This window comes from Chaetodon trifascialis, chromosome 15, assembly GCF_039877785.1.
Source record: "Chaetodon trifascialis isolate fChaTrf1 chromosome 15, fChaTrf1.hap1, whole genome shotgun sequence".
NCBI lineage: Eukaryota > Metazoa > Chordata > Actinopteri > Chaetodontiformes > Chaetodontidae > Chaetodon > Chaetodon trifascialis.
The window spans coordinates 6,486,601-6,500,712 of NC_092070.1; the positions used below are offsets into that span (position 1 = coordinate 6,486,601).

The 14,112-nt window shown below is 43.1% G+C and overlaps 1 protein-coding gene across 1 annotated transcript in view; it reads left to right on the forward strand.

The window, feature by feature from the left end:
• The window catches only part of LOC139343118 (neurabin-2-like), a 29,851-nt gene continuing 15,739 nt past the window's right edge, over window positions 1-14,112 (forward strand). Inside the window, exons 1-5 of the mRNA XM_070980542.1 lie at window positions 1-231; window positions 6,927-7,331; window positions 8,674-8,879; window positions 8,957-9,301; window positions 9,423-10,154. Coding sequence (XP_070836643.1) covers window positions 7,013-7,331; window positions 8,674-8,879; window positions 8,957-9,301; window positions 9,423-10,154 — 1,602 coding nt within the window. The 5' untranslated portion in view covers window positions 1-231; window positions 6,927-7,012. The remainder of the gene's footprint in view (window positions 232-6,926; window positions 7,332-8,673; window positions 8,880-8,956; window positions 9,302-9,422; window positions 10,155-14,112) is intronic.

Below are 14,112 nucleotides of genomic sequence, written 5' to 3' on the forward strand. Positions count from 1 at the left end.
AGAGGACAGGGAAGGATGAGGGAAAGGACGCAGGAGCAGGGGTGCGGAGGAGAGAGTGAGGGATGGAGGAAAGTGATGATAGGGAGGAGGAGAGGGAGGAGAGGGAGGAGCAGAGGGGAGGCAGGCGCTCAGTCTGTTTGCTCTCAGCGCTCAGCAGCAGCAGGACAATGGACCGTCTCCACTACGGATCCTAACGGGCACCGGGCTGCTTCCGACACACTGGAACATAAGGTATGATTGAAGGAGCGGAGCGCCGTACAGAGCGCGAGACCGTCCCCGCGTTAATGTGGTTGAGGCCGCGTTAAAATCTGCCGTTTGGCTATGAAAGAGGAGAGGCTGCAGGAAGGAAGCGACGCAGCGCAGCAGACAGACACCCAGCAGGGCCTCCCGTCCGTCCGCCTGCGGCTCGAAACCCAGCCGGTGACACGTTTTAACACAGACGCATCTGTAACTGATCACCGATAGAGTTTCTGTGTGCTGTATTTTAACGACGGGGTAGATCAAGGCTGGAAAAAAAACATCCGGAATACCACAACCGCCTTCACGCTTCGTAGAGAGAAGCTCACGCCGAACTCCCTTACAAATCCTGCTGATTTTATTTCCCGTGCTTACCTGCTGAAGTGAACACCTGTAAGGATGTGAGCTAAGATTTGTCTGAATATACCGCGGTCTTCTGACGACTTCGGCGCACGAGTAATTTATTAAACACTGTTTAATTCAAATTAAAACCCAGTCTTAAAGCGCGAGCACAGTGCACGCAGCCTTCCGCTCTGGAGTATTTTGACGGATAGGGAGGAAAGGGGAGAACTCTCGAACCACAAATAATAGTTGACCTTTTAAGTGTAGTAAATGCTGTTCTGTGCGTTACACGCACGCCGAATTAACAAGTGGTTCGTGGTGATTCGCAGGAGCGGCTAGATTTAACTTGGCAAGGATTCGTGTTTGCTCCCAAAGCAACGCCACAATAAAGGCTACATTTTTGGAAGGAAGTCCGGAGCAGCAGCATATGTCGGGTATGCCAACAAAGCCTCTCTGTAGCCAGCAGCAACAGCAGGAGCACGCAGTGTGTGTGTGTGCCAGATTGAACCGTTGCACTAGGCCAGGCCTGGGAGTCTCCTCTACAGATGCAGGGATTGTGTGTGAATAGATGGAGTCATTGTAGTTGCCATAATGTGCCTTCTGTTGGACACTGTGCGTGACGCACATAGACACGCAGAGATACAGAGATGCTGTGCAGGCATGGAGACTTAAAGACTTATTACTCATGTCTGAACGGGCAGCATATTACCATCTCAGTGCAGAAGCATCTACAGCAGTGGCTGCAGTGTCTGGCTCTGCCTCATAGGCTGTGTTGACCACATTGAATAATACACGCACACACACACAAACAAACAGAGACAGATGTGAGCGGCTGCACAGAGCGCCAGTCCTCAGTGGTACAGTATAGGATGAGACAAGGTCATCTTTGCCATACGAGCCAAACACTTCACACATGTCATTTAGAAAAACACAGGCTGTGCTGTTTGTGTGGTGTAGCCTGTATTTAGTGAAGGGAGGGGCTGCTCAGGGACCTCCCATCAATAGGATATAAGTAGATAGATGGATACTGTATTTATCTCCAAGGGGAAATTCATAAGTCAATAGTCATTTACCTCCATATGCTGAGGATTATTGGTGCAGGCAGGCAGTACTTGCGCCGTGATGCTTTTATTTTAGATGATATTGACCTGACTGAGACAGCGTGTGTGTAACATGCGTAGGAGGGGTACGGTAGCTCTGGGTAAACACAATACATTGGAATCTGGTTGCAAGATAGATAAATCAGTATGGACAGAAGTGATTGTAGTGTGAGAGGCGGACCAGAGGAGCAGAGGCAAATCAAAGACAGGGATGCTCACGACTGGGATCACAGCGTAGTGTATTCTGCTCTTGATTATCCTTTAAATGTGCACTGCACAGTAGTTTTTGGTACTGTTTAGGGTTTCTGTGGCCAGATGAGAATAATGCCACTCAGCTAATAATGGCTCCAAGATGCTTGAAGATGTCCCCAATCTCAAACAGGACAACCAAAAGAACCCAATGACAGGAAGCAACCCCAAACCGCAAAGGATTAGAGGTAGCAGGAGGCAAAGAAAGACAGGGAGCGTAAATTAAATGTGGGCTGATGCTCATGCTGTGCTGAGCTATTTTTTCTTAACTGGTAGGAACAGCAACAAAGAAGCCGTGAATGGTCCGTCACGTTGAGATGGAGTGATGTTTTTGCTTGTCTTTGTTATGCTTTTCAGGTGTGTGTGAAAGGCGTGTTGTTATCAGTTAGACTAGGAGCCACCAACAGGAAAAAGGCCGGGAGCAGTATAAGCTTTGTTTGTGTGTGTGCGCGTGTGGGTGCGTGCGTGTGTGTGTGTTTCTAGAGGCATTTGTCAAGATTATCTGCTTTACATTGGATTTGCTCACTTAAGTTCACATGATCAGTGTGCAAGAATCTACTATTTGGCAAGACAGTGTCACAAGACATACTGTGTTCATAGTGGTGTGTGTGTGTGTGTGTGTGTGTGTGTGTGTGTGTGTGTGTGTGTGTGTGTGTGTGTGTGTGTGTGTGTGTTTTAGTGGCGTCATGGTCAGCTGTGCCGTCTGGAGTCACTGTGGGTCGCTTTATCTCCCTAAAGGGTTTCACTCTGTAACAAGACAACGTCCAATCAGCATCCAGTTTGTTAGCGTTGCCATGGGAAAGGATGTAAACTGCCACACAAACAGCAGCATGATCCAGCATGTTCTGTCCTCTTTAGCTTCGGATGCATGTTGCAGCACATTGCCGCTCAGTGTTTGCACGAGCAGCGACTGGGATGAATGAGTGGAGATTTGCTTGTCAAGCCTTAGAGTAGTTCTTAAGAGTAGTTGAAAGTGAGGGTTTAAGTTAAAGCTGAAATGTTAAGACGACTGCCAGAACATTAAGCCCCTACTATTTAGATAATCAGTGAATCAGTAATTGTGAGCGTTTGCTTTGTCTTATATGACAGCTTTCTGCTGGATGGACTTTTGGTCACCTTTGACCCCTGACTCTATCCTCTCACAGCAGCATGAGTTTGACATTTATAGCTTTAACATACAATGTCTTAACCACATTTGGGGTAACTGCCATCAGATTTGATACAGATATTCATGATCCCCTCAGGATGAATCTCATAACTTTTGGTCACGTTAATCAGCTCAGTTCTTAAAAACAAAACACCTTGAATTGGTAGCCTTGAGCTGCTGCTGTCTGGCCTTCCCGAGGCTGTTGCAAGGTTAAATCAATGAATTTCATTTTGTGTTAAAAGGACCCCCTCACAGTTTTTAACAGTCCCCTCCATCACTTCATCCTGGCGCCGGGTCTGATGATCACATCACACAAAGCTGTTGTGGGGCACCCTAATTTGAGTCTCTTTGGTCTAAACCGTGGTGGAAAATTTGACTTGAGTATTTGGCATGTTTGGACTCAAAGAAACAAATTACAAGGCTGTGCTCTATCAAACTACTTCACATTGTGTTTGTTTTGAGGAGTGTTTGAGTCAAAGGAAGTGCACGATGTATCATTGTGACAATAACTTAAACAGTCAGTATGAATCTTCACACCTCAGCTGTGATTTTTCACACGGATCCCACTGTCTGAGTCTGTTGGAAAAATGTGTCTCTGGCTCGCTCCACATTTGATTAAGTAATCGTCTGAGTTGCAAAACCCATTTCTTTTTCTTCTGATCTTTAAAGTGGGAGATCCTTGTTTTATTGATAAAGTGCTCAGGCCTCCTTGCTGTGGCGTTGTGCTTGCCAGAGATCAGCTGTTGGATGTGGGGCTGAATCACTAAGTGAGTTTCTTGATGATGAAGTTTGTGTTTCTGCAAGTGGTGCTTGTTTTTGTTAGTTTGGCTGCGTAGGCTATTGCTGCTCATGCTAATCATCCACACCTACTATGTATTCACATCTGTGTGGTTATCCCAGACTGTAAAACACATTACCTTGGTTACATTACCATTATTACCATTAGAGGAATAAACATTTTGTGAGGTATTTGTTTTCTTGTTAAGAGATAAATGAGAAGATAGATACCACCACCATATCTGGATGCTAAATATGTAGCTAGCACATAGACTGGAAACAGGGGAACAGTTAGCTAGCTCTAAAGACTGTTAATTAATAAATGATATGTCCCGGGGTCTTGTCCTTTCATAAAACCACAATATGCCAATTTTGCACCTCGGTTTTTGTACAAATCAAACAGTTACATTAACTGTAATGTTTTTATAGATGAACTAGAGAATTTTTACATTTGGACAGTGTCAGGCCAGTTGTTTCCCTGTTTCCATTGGTTTTGCTAAGCTAAGCTAACTACCTGGTAGCTGTAGCTTCATATTTATAGTACCATACTGAGTGGTATCTTCTCAGCTAACCCAAAAACCCCCACAAATAAGCTTATTTCCTCAAGTGTTTGTCTGCTAAGTTTGCTTTCTTGAGTTTTGGAGGCTAGTCACAAAACTGCTAGCAGGACCTTAAACCATCCAAAGTCAGGCAGCTAGCGAAGAACACAAAGTAATTTGAGAATTTTAAGTTAAGATTGAGCTAATTAGAGCACAGGCATGTTCCGAAAGATGGAAGCTGAAAGCCGCCGAAGTCATTGAACTATCAGATTATCATGTTGAAGCCAACATTTTCTCAATACTCTAGATACCTGAGTCTTGTGTAGTCATAAGCTTTGCGGCTACATTTTTGTAATGACCTGCTAAAATTTGTTTTAAGTTAGAAGTGTTTGAAAATTCTTATTTTTATTTTCATTATCATAGCTTTATGAGGTCCAGGGAACCAATTTAGTCATTGTGTGCATTTCACAAGTCTGGTCTCATTGCTGTTGTCATAAGATGCAGAACTTGCAATCAAGCTTGATGAAACATCTGACAGCCCAAACTGCAAAATGCAATCAGCCAGTAAATGAGTTTGCGATCATGAGCAAACAGTTGGATATCTGGGGACCAGGGCAGTGTTCTGTATTCATGAGCTGACTTTGTCTCAAAATAAGTTTGGCATTCAGAGCAGCAGCATAAAGACACGTGAGGTCACAGTGCGTCATTGTTTTAATTGGATTATTTTGACAGCTCCTGGAGCACCATGTGGGTGTTACTAAAATACACAGTGAAGCAGTTGTGCTATTTGATGTAACGTTGGGCAATCGATTTGGTCATTTTCTGCTAATACACTATTATTTGTAATCAAAGTCTAATCCCAACAAGGTTTTCCTCCTGATTATGTTCATTATAGATTATCTGACAGTTATTTTCTTGTTTGATTAATCAATATAAAATGGGGAAGACTGCCTACGACAGTTTCCTAAAGCCCGGCTTAACCTATTCAGACTGCTAATTTCATTCAACCAGCAGTCCAAATCCAAAAGTATTCAGTGTACAATCATAGGAGACTATGAGAATCAGCTGATATTCACATTTGTGATATTCAGCATTTTTGATGAAGGACTTTCTGACAGTTGTACTTGCGCAATTTGGTGTCCATAAAGTTGGGACAAGAGAACGATTTTTTTGAAAAAATGATCAATGTCGACTCTCTGCAGAGGCAGAGATGAACTGACTTTAAGTCTAACAACACTGGATCCTACATTTCTAATAAAGCTGCTTATTAGGGTCTTTTGTCAGGGCTGTAATGGAAAGAAATTGAAAAAAAGTCTCAAACCAAACCAAGACAACCCTGATGACATCATCATTTGGTGGAGCCTGGTGGTTCACAGCTTTGAGGCAGAGACCATGAAAAAACCACAACTCTGCTGTGAGATTTCTAAATGAAATGAAGATGTGAATGGCCCCAAAATTATTAGATTTCTTATTCATAATTTATTTTTATTTATTTATTTTGCAAAATTGTCAGTTTTAAAGTTAATAGTTTAAAAACAGAGCAATTAATTCATCAGTCGGTCGGTTGAAAATGAATTAGCAACAAATGTGACAATTGATTTATCAAGCAAAAATGCTAAATATTCACTTTTTCTAGCTTCTTGAATGTGAGGATTTGCTGCTTTTCTCTGTTTCATATAACTGTAAATGGAACATCTTTGGGTTCTGGGCTTTCGGTTGGGCAAAGCTAGACATTTGAAGACATCACCTTCGTCTCCTGGAACTTCTGACTTACTATTCATAGACTAAATAATAATCGTTCGTTACAGCCCCTCCCCTGCCAAGGAACGTATTTGGGACCATACTCAAAAAAGTGAAATGAGTAGTGTTGCATGTGATGTTTAGCTGCATGGACCTGCAGCAGAACAGAGAGCCGTAGAGAAAAACCTCACTGGTTTGAACAAGTCATTGTTTCGAGCTCTGGCTTGTGTTACCGTGACCTCTGCCCAGATACAGCTGGTTTCTCTTCTCTCATTTTTCCACTCTTCTCTAATCTAGTCTAGATTGATCTGTTTACTTTTGTGATCAAGCAGAAACAGTTATTAACAATGAAAATTATTTTCCTGACTATTATTCTGACAATGACATCGTTACTCATTTAGTTGTTTTGCCAGAAAACAGTGAAATGGCCACCACAAATTCCAAGTGCAGGTGATGTTTCCTTGTTTGGTCCAAGCAACAGTCCAGACCCTACATTAATATAAAACAGAGAACACAGAGCATTGATTAGTCGATCAATCATTTCAGCAGTAAAAGCAAAGGCTTGCTGTTTCCAGGTTTACAGAAACTAAAATGTAGGTGTTTATTTCTATTTCATATCATCAAAAATAGAATACTTTGGGTTTTGTGGTTGCACATCAGTTTAAGGAAAAAGCTTGATGACCATGCTGTGGGTCATGGTGACTCATCTTGGGTGTCTGTTATCATTGATTGATGTCATAGAAAATGATTCATCACAAATAAAACTGATCGATCTGTCTGTTTGTCTGTGTTCAGGAGGTGAATGTCAAACAGCTCCAGGATGCTGCCGTCCTCATCCCTTCTAACCTGCTGTTCACCAGGGGGCATCTGATTTACCAAACATGATGAAGACTGAGCCCCCGTCGGCCACGGGGGGCAATGGGACCTCTGGTGGCAGCAGTGGGGGAAGCGGAAGCTCAAACCTGAGGAGTCCCTCGCCCCACCGCAATGCCTACCAAGCAGGGCTGGCAGCCCTCAAGAAGGCCACTGACCACCTCAACAATGCCGCCAACGGAGGCTCTGACCCTGCCTCAAAGCCCGCTCCTCTGCCCCGCCCAACCGGGAGGGGCCGGAAATACGGATCAAATGTTCACCGCATCAAGAACATGTTCATGCAGATGCAGTCTCCTGGTGATGACGAGGAAGGAGCCAAAATGATTGGTAATTCATCTCAGTAGTCAGATGTTGGAATAATAATAATAATTACATCTCTTGTACCCATTTGGCCACCCACAACTTACATTATGCATTATGATTCCTGATATTCAACTTTAACCATGGTAGTGTTGAAGTGGTGTGCATGGGCTGTAATAAGAGCGATATTCAAGAGTTTGTTGTGGTTGTTGTCTTTTTTTTAGCCTTTCCAAAACCAGAAACTCATTGTAAGGAGTTGACCGAACAATGTATTGTAAGCTGCAATGTTAGCATGTGTGGCTAAAAAGCTTACCTGGCACTTCCAGGTTAATGTATCATTGGCTAAGGGGTTACAGCAGGTTATGTGTTCAGAACTCTGTTCTGCTGTGTTGGATTTGGGAAAATTTTCACACAGCTAACCCAGCCAAACATTAGTCCAGACAGTGTCTGTGCGCTACTCTTGTCAACGTACCGTTTTATTGGTCCACATGCTCTACACCTGAAGAACAATGCTGTTTCTGTATTTCCATATGTTCTACATGGATTATCTACTGGTGAGGATGCTTTTTTTTTGCTTGAGACTCATTAGTTTTAGCCTGAGCCTTTTCAAAAGATCATGTAGTTATCAAATGTATAATAATGACAACTCTACAGTGTTCTTTTTTAATTAGTCACATTAAAAAGTATCCAGAGACAGTAGTAGCTAATGTTAGCAAGCTAATGTTAGCGTTTGTTAGCAAGCTAACGTTAGCGTATAGCTGATGCTATCTTCAACACTTTTCTGTTTCATTTGCTGACAATGGAGTGGCAAATATGAAAAATATCTTGTGCAAAATGTTGTGCAATGAATGAACAACAGTTAATACTCGCTAAGGACCAGTTTTCTTTTGGTAATAATTAATTAACCTTTGTGGTTTTCTCAGGTCAAAGTAAATGAAGCTAGAGAGTTTTTTTTTTTCTTTTTTCTTTTAAAACCTCTTTAATTAACCCCTAACCCTGGTTGAAGTAAAGAAAGCTGATTTGTAATTACTGTTTCAGCTGTTTCCAAATTAGCATAAAGAAACCCACATAAGAGCCATACCTCAGTTCTCGGCTTTTGATAAAATTAATACTGTGATATTGTATGCTATTAAAAAAATACACAAAGCTGTCATTTACTAACAGAAACAATCTGGTTTACTACTACTTGGGCTTTATTCTCGTATTTTTGGCAATTATCTCTATTAGCTATGATACAGTTAGTCTCACTGAAGTAATTGCTGCTCTGGGAACAATAAGACCTATGTTGTGTGAAACTGGAATTCTTCTCTTTCCCTCTTTCTTTTTTGCTCTTAACTGTCGGTCTAATTAACTTTCCTGTCATTGGCAGGTAAAGACCAGGCTGTGAAACTGTCCCTGCCGAGGGCATCCAGCCTGAACGAGAATGTGGACCACAGTGCTCTGCTCAAACTTGGGGCCACAGTCTCAGAGAGGGTCAACCGTTTCGACTCAAAACCAGGTGGGGAGGGTGGGGGTTCTGTGGGCCTGTCCAAGCTCCAGGAGACCAGGAGGATCTTCGAACAGCGGACTCTACAGGTCAGAAAGCTCTTTGTTTTAATTGTGTGTCTGATTCTGATTCAAGACTCTGACTGACTGACTATTGTCTGCTCCAGGAGAAGCAAGCTGCCACCAACCGGATCTTGCTGAAGAAAGAGCGGGCTTCTGGCTTCCAGGACGGCCGTCTAGATGTTGTGGCCCGCTTTAACGGATCTACGGAGGCTTTGGACCGGCTGGACGACCCCCCTGCTCCCACTCCAGCTCCAGCTCCCACTACAGTTCCTGCTGCTGCAGCAACAATCGGGCCCGGTGAGGCCATCAGCCCCACCGTCAGCCAGCTCAGTGCCGTGTTCGAGAAGGGCGAATCACAAAACAATCTCTACCTCCCCCAGCGTCGGTCAGGTCCTGCCCTAGCTCCAAAGCCAAAACCTCCAGCCAGAGCGGAAGCAGGTGGAAAGAAGGTGAGAAGAATTTGGTTAAATAAAAAAACAAAAACTGCGGTATAAGTAACTAAGCTGGTTGAAGGAAAGTGCATGATTACATGATTAGATGAGCTCTCCTTGTCCTTGTTCCCTGTTTCAGGTGAAGGTGATACCTCCAGGGAAGGAGGACCATGCAGAGGTGGCAGCAGCAACTGTGAACACCCAGGCAGCAGTACTACCGGAGGCAACAGGTTCTCAACAAAGGAGCATAGCAGGAGTGATGCCCAGTGAGGAGAAGGACGGGTTTGTACAGTCAGGAGACCAGCTCTCCAACTCCTCCTACTCCTCATCATCTTCAGTGGCTGTCACATCCTCATCTTCCTCTTCGGAGGTCAAACAGGAGTCGGTGGTCCAGCCAACAGAAACTGAAGCCAGGGGCTCAAGTACAGTGGCCCCTGATCAGGGACCACAAGCTGATGAGCAGGACGGCTCCACAGGATCTGAGGCCGGAGCCAGGCTGGTGCAGGCCGAGGTTCATGCCTCTCTGGAAAATGGAGAAAAAGAGTCTCCAGGTTCCTCTCCCTCCTCAGAGGAGAAAGGAGAAGACTCTGAGGAGAGAGGTGAGGAAAAGGAGGAGAAGGAGGATGAGGAGAATGATGATGATGGCTCGAGGAAGGACGATTATTCGGAGGGGGATCTGGTAGATATCAGTGCATACAGCGGGCTTGGGGAGGAGGACTCTGGAGGCAGCCAGCTAGACGATGAAGAGGATGAGGAAGATGAGGAGGCATATCAGCCAGAGACCAGCTGCTCCGAGATCCCGGGCCTCCCTGAGGAAGAGGAGCCTGTGCCACCCAGCAGGAAGATTCGATTCAGCACTGGGCCGATCAAGGTAAGTGAGTTTTTGTTGGATGAAAAGCTCTGAGCTACAAATGTTGCATTTGTAGATTTGGAAGTATCCCAGTTGATGTCAGTGCTGTCAGTTTTATTGGAGCCAGCACTGAGCAGCCTTAAGAGGAACTCCCTGAGACACTTCTTTGGCTTCAACATTCAATCATAGTGGTTGCCACTTCCTTTAAACTAGACTGAAGGTCCAGCAGTAGTAAACCTGTGAAGAGCAATACAGTGAAATAATATTTAAAAAAAATTATTGTAACCATAACAGTTGATATGTTTAAATTGACAACAGATTAAATATCTATATCTTCACCATTCACCTCAGGTCTTGGCAGCGTTGCAGCATCGTTCAGCTCATTGTTTTGGTTTTCAGCCCACAGCCTTTCTGTTTGTGTACAACCTGCCAAGCACCAAGTAACAATCAGCTTGTGAGCGCAGTGGAGCATGTCACTGTTAAAAAAACAAAAAAAAAACCCACATCAATGTTGCAGCTGTTAAAGGTCTAATTGTAATAACTTTATATAATGCTCGGTAGCTAAATGCATCCTAATGCATCCTAAATAATGCATCCTAATTTAATTGTTGATTTCATATTTTGTACTAATAATCTGAATCTGCAAAGTAACTAGTAACTGAAGTTATCAAATGAATGTTGTGGTGTAAAAAGTTCAATATTTGTCTCTGAAATGTTGTGAATAGAAGAATAAAATAGTAGTAGTAGTAGTAGTAGTAGTAGTAGTAGTAGCAGAATGAAAATACTCTTGTAAAGGACAAGTGTCTCAAAATTGGACTTAAGTACAGTACTTCAGTAAATGTGTGTCAGTACTTTCCACCACTGATAGTATGTTGTTGCCAGGTCAAATCAGTTATTGCAGGCTTAATGACAGACCTTAAAATTCTGGTTTTAGTTGTTTGATAAATGTTCCAAGGGCTGAGTGGTTGCTATCTGGTGATTAAATAACGAAACAAGAGAAAAATGAAACGGAATGGATTCAGTGAAGGCCCTCATAAAGATGTGTGTGTGTGTGTGTGTGTGTGTGTGTGTGTGTGTGTGTGTGTGTGTGTGTGTGTGTGTGTGTGTGTGTGTGTGTGTGTGTACGGAACCATGGAAACTAAAAGAAGAAATGCAGAGAGTATAGAAATGATTGAAGACGCTGACTGACTTCCTCCTCCTTTAACACACACAGAGGGGAATTTTATCTCTTTGATTTCACCACAGGATTTCCTGCTGACTCTTGCTCAAACTGTGTGCTTGAATGTAGATCTTGATGTAAAAGAAGCACTTTTCTATACTGGACTGCTTGCTTCTCCTCCAGCCCACCCCCACCCCCCACCCCCCCATGCGACAGCCAGCTGGTAGAGCTCCATGGACTGTGAAACATGTCTCAACGTGCCATGATGTAGCTGTCACATTAAAACAACATACCTTGTCTGTGAGAGAGACACATTAGAGACACATATGACATACCATTGAGAATAACATGAAACTGCACAGATAAGAGCAGGAAATAAGATAGGGCAGTCTTTGTAGTGAAACGCAGGATGTTTAGGCAGAGATGAACATCGTTAGGCAGGACAAAGGCTACATAATAGTCGACTGAGGATCACTTTTCCTGCTCGGTCATGTCCACTTATGCAGGCGGTAGAGGATCAGGAGGAGGAACGTGTTTTATTTCAGGCTGGGCGTCAGATCAAAAAGGAATTCTTTACATTTCCTTGGACCTTCAAACATTTAACCACTGACCTCTTTAGCCACAGTGCAGCTAAAAGTAGGGTTGTGGCCTGAGGCAGCCTGGTTTACTGTGAAGGTAACTGCTACACTTAGCTGCCGAGCGAATCCTGTCTGACCCGCGTCTGCCACTGATGTGCAAACCACCTGTTCGCAGATTCGGAAAACCGATGAGTGTAACATCATGCAAACACACAATCCCAAATCATCTCAGTTGTCCCAATCTGATGTTTTCTGATCACTGCTGCACAGTCCTCATTCCATCTGATGTTGGCATCATATGAAGTCATATATGTGGCCTGACATAGGTACACAACAGACACCTGTAAAAAATTGTAGGCTATAAAAAAAAACCCTGAAACATGTTTAATTGCAACTTTAATGAATGATACAGACAATGTATTTATTGGAGATAAAGTATAAGAATTGGCTGCTGGACATTTCAGTCATAATGACTCAGCTGTTTGCTGGTTACTGCTTTGGAACTAGCTCCACAAAGGCACCTCTCATCTCTTTAGAGGGTTCTGCCACTGTTCACAATGTACAACAGCTAAAAAGATTCATTTCACAGCTGCGCTTTTACCTAAACACAATCAGCATAAGACTACACTGAGTTCCAGCTTATGAAATGTGATGTGAGAAAGTCAGTTTTCATAATTTAAGCAAGAAAATTATAGACAGGTTTCCTTCTTCGAGACAAATGGGGATGTGTACAAGTGTGGAGGTAGAAAACTGTATCAAATATATGGAAATTCTCAGGATTTAGAAATTAAACAACTTGTTCCAGAAAAAATCTTGTTTACAGGTACTTTATATGTGACTCTCATCCTTACTTTTTTGAACATTTCTGGTCTACAAGCCACTTGCCTGCTCGCTCTAGCTAGTTAACACGAGAGCTGGAGGCCAGTAGCGGTGATGGCGCTAACCCAGAATACATGAAGTTAGTCATCAGCACAGACGTCAACTGGGTTAGCGTAGTTCTTGAAGGAATTGAGACATGATCTGATTATGTCCCTCCTCCCCCAAAAAACACATCACGTAGCATGAGTTAAAGCTCAAACCCACCTCACACAAGTAATGTTAGCATAAAAAGCAACATTAGCATGAAAAGTAATGCTAGCATAATTCAGAGCGCTAATTCTGAATATCACACTACGAATGCCATACTAACTTATTAATGAATGAATTGACAACAAAGCAGTTAGTGTAATGTACATTATAAACTAACTATATAGTAAGTAAATTATTTATACAACAACTGGTGCAGAATTTTTAAATCAGCTCTTTGAAGTCACTAAAAGAAATGAACGCATGGACAGTTACTGAATATTACATCCTTTTGAACGATACCTTGGCAGATATTCTCACAATTACATTTTTAAGAATAACAGCAGTGGCAAGGATGCAGCTAGTAATACGCAGAGCAGAGTACATGTTATTTATGTGGTTCAGAAGGACACTTCAACCAAAGGGGACAAAGGGGTAGCAGCTTGAACCACGATATTCCTGAGTGGTTCCTGACTGTGGGCATCAGCATCCTGTCTGCTCCCACTGCCAGACACACCACTTGTACCCTTGTTGGTACAGCAGGGACATGAAATACACGGACCTTGAAGTACTTATTCAGGTATTTTCTGTGAGTGCAGTACAGGAACACCAGTGACTCCTCAGTTTAGTCAAAACCAGCAGAATCGGACTATAGACTGTAGTTACTCTGCACATGACTGCAAATTCATATTTTATGGAGGACAGATTTCCACCCTGGCCTCCATAATGTTTAACAGCATGTGGTGTGAATGAAGCCCTACAACAGAAGGCGACATAATGGCTGTCCTGCTTTGCTGGGATTTGACCCAGTAACTTTTCTCACACGTTCAGAGAGGTGCTATGCTGCAGGGAATAAAGGCAGCCAAGAGACTCACTGCCCGGACATGTTCGGTGTTGTTCATTTTCAAAACTGGTTGGTAATTCTCTCATCATGAGTTACTTCATCAAGTAAAAGTGAGCCAGGAGAGTTCAGACCTCTTCTTGTAAAACTCCACCTACCTCCACACCATGTCATTTTGTAAAGTTACCTCCACATTTGATCTTCCAACAGACATGCCGTGCAATTATACACTGTTGAGAAACTTGTTTCAAAGTTCTGGATGATGGCCTATTGTGCTAGAGCATGAGCAAAGTGTCATGGTAATGGATAGTAGATGATTAATCCCAGCGTGTAGGA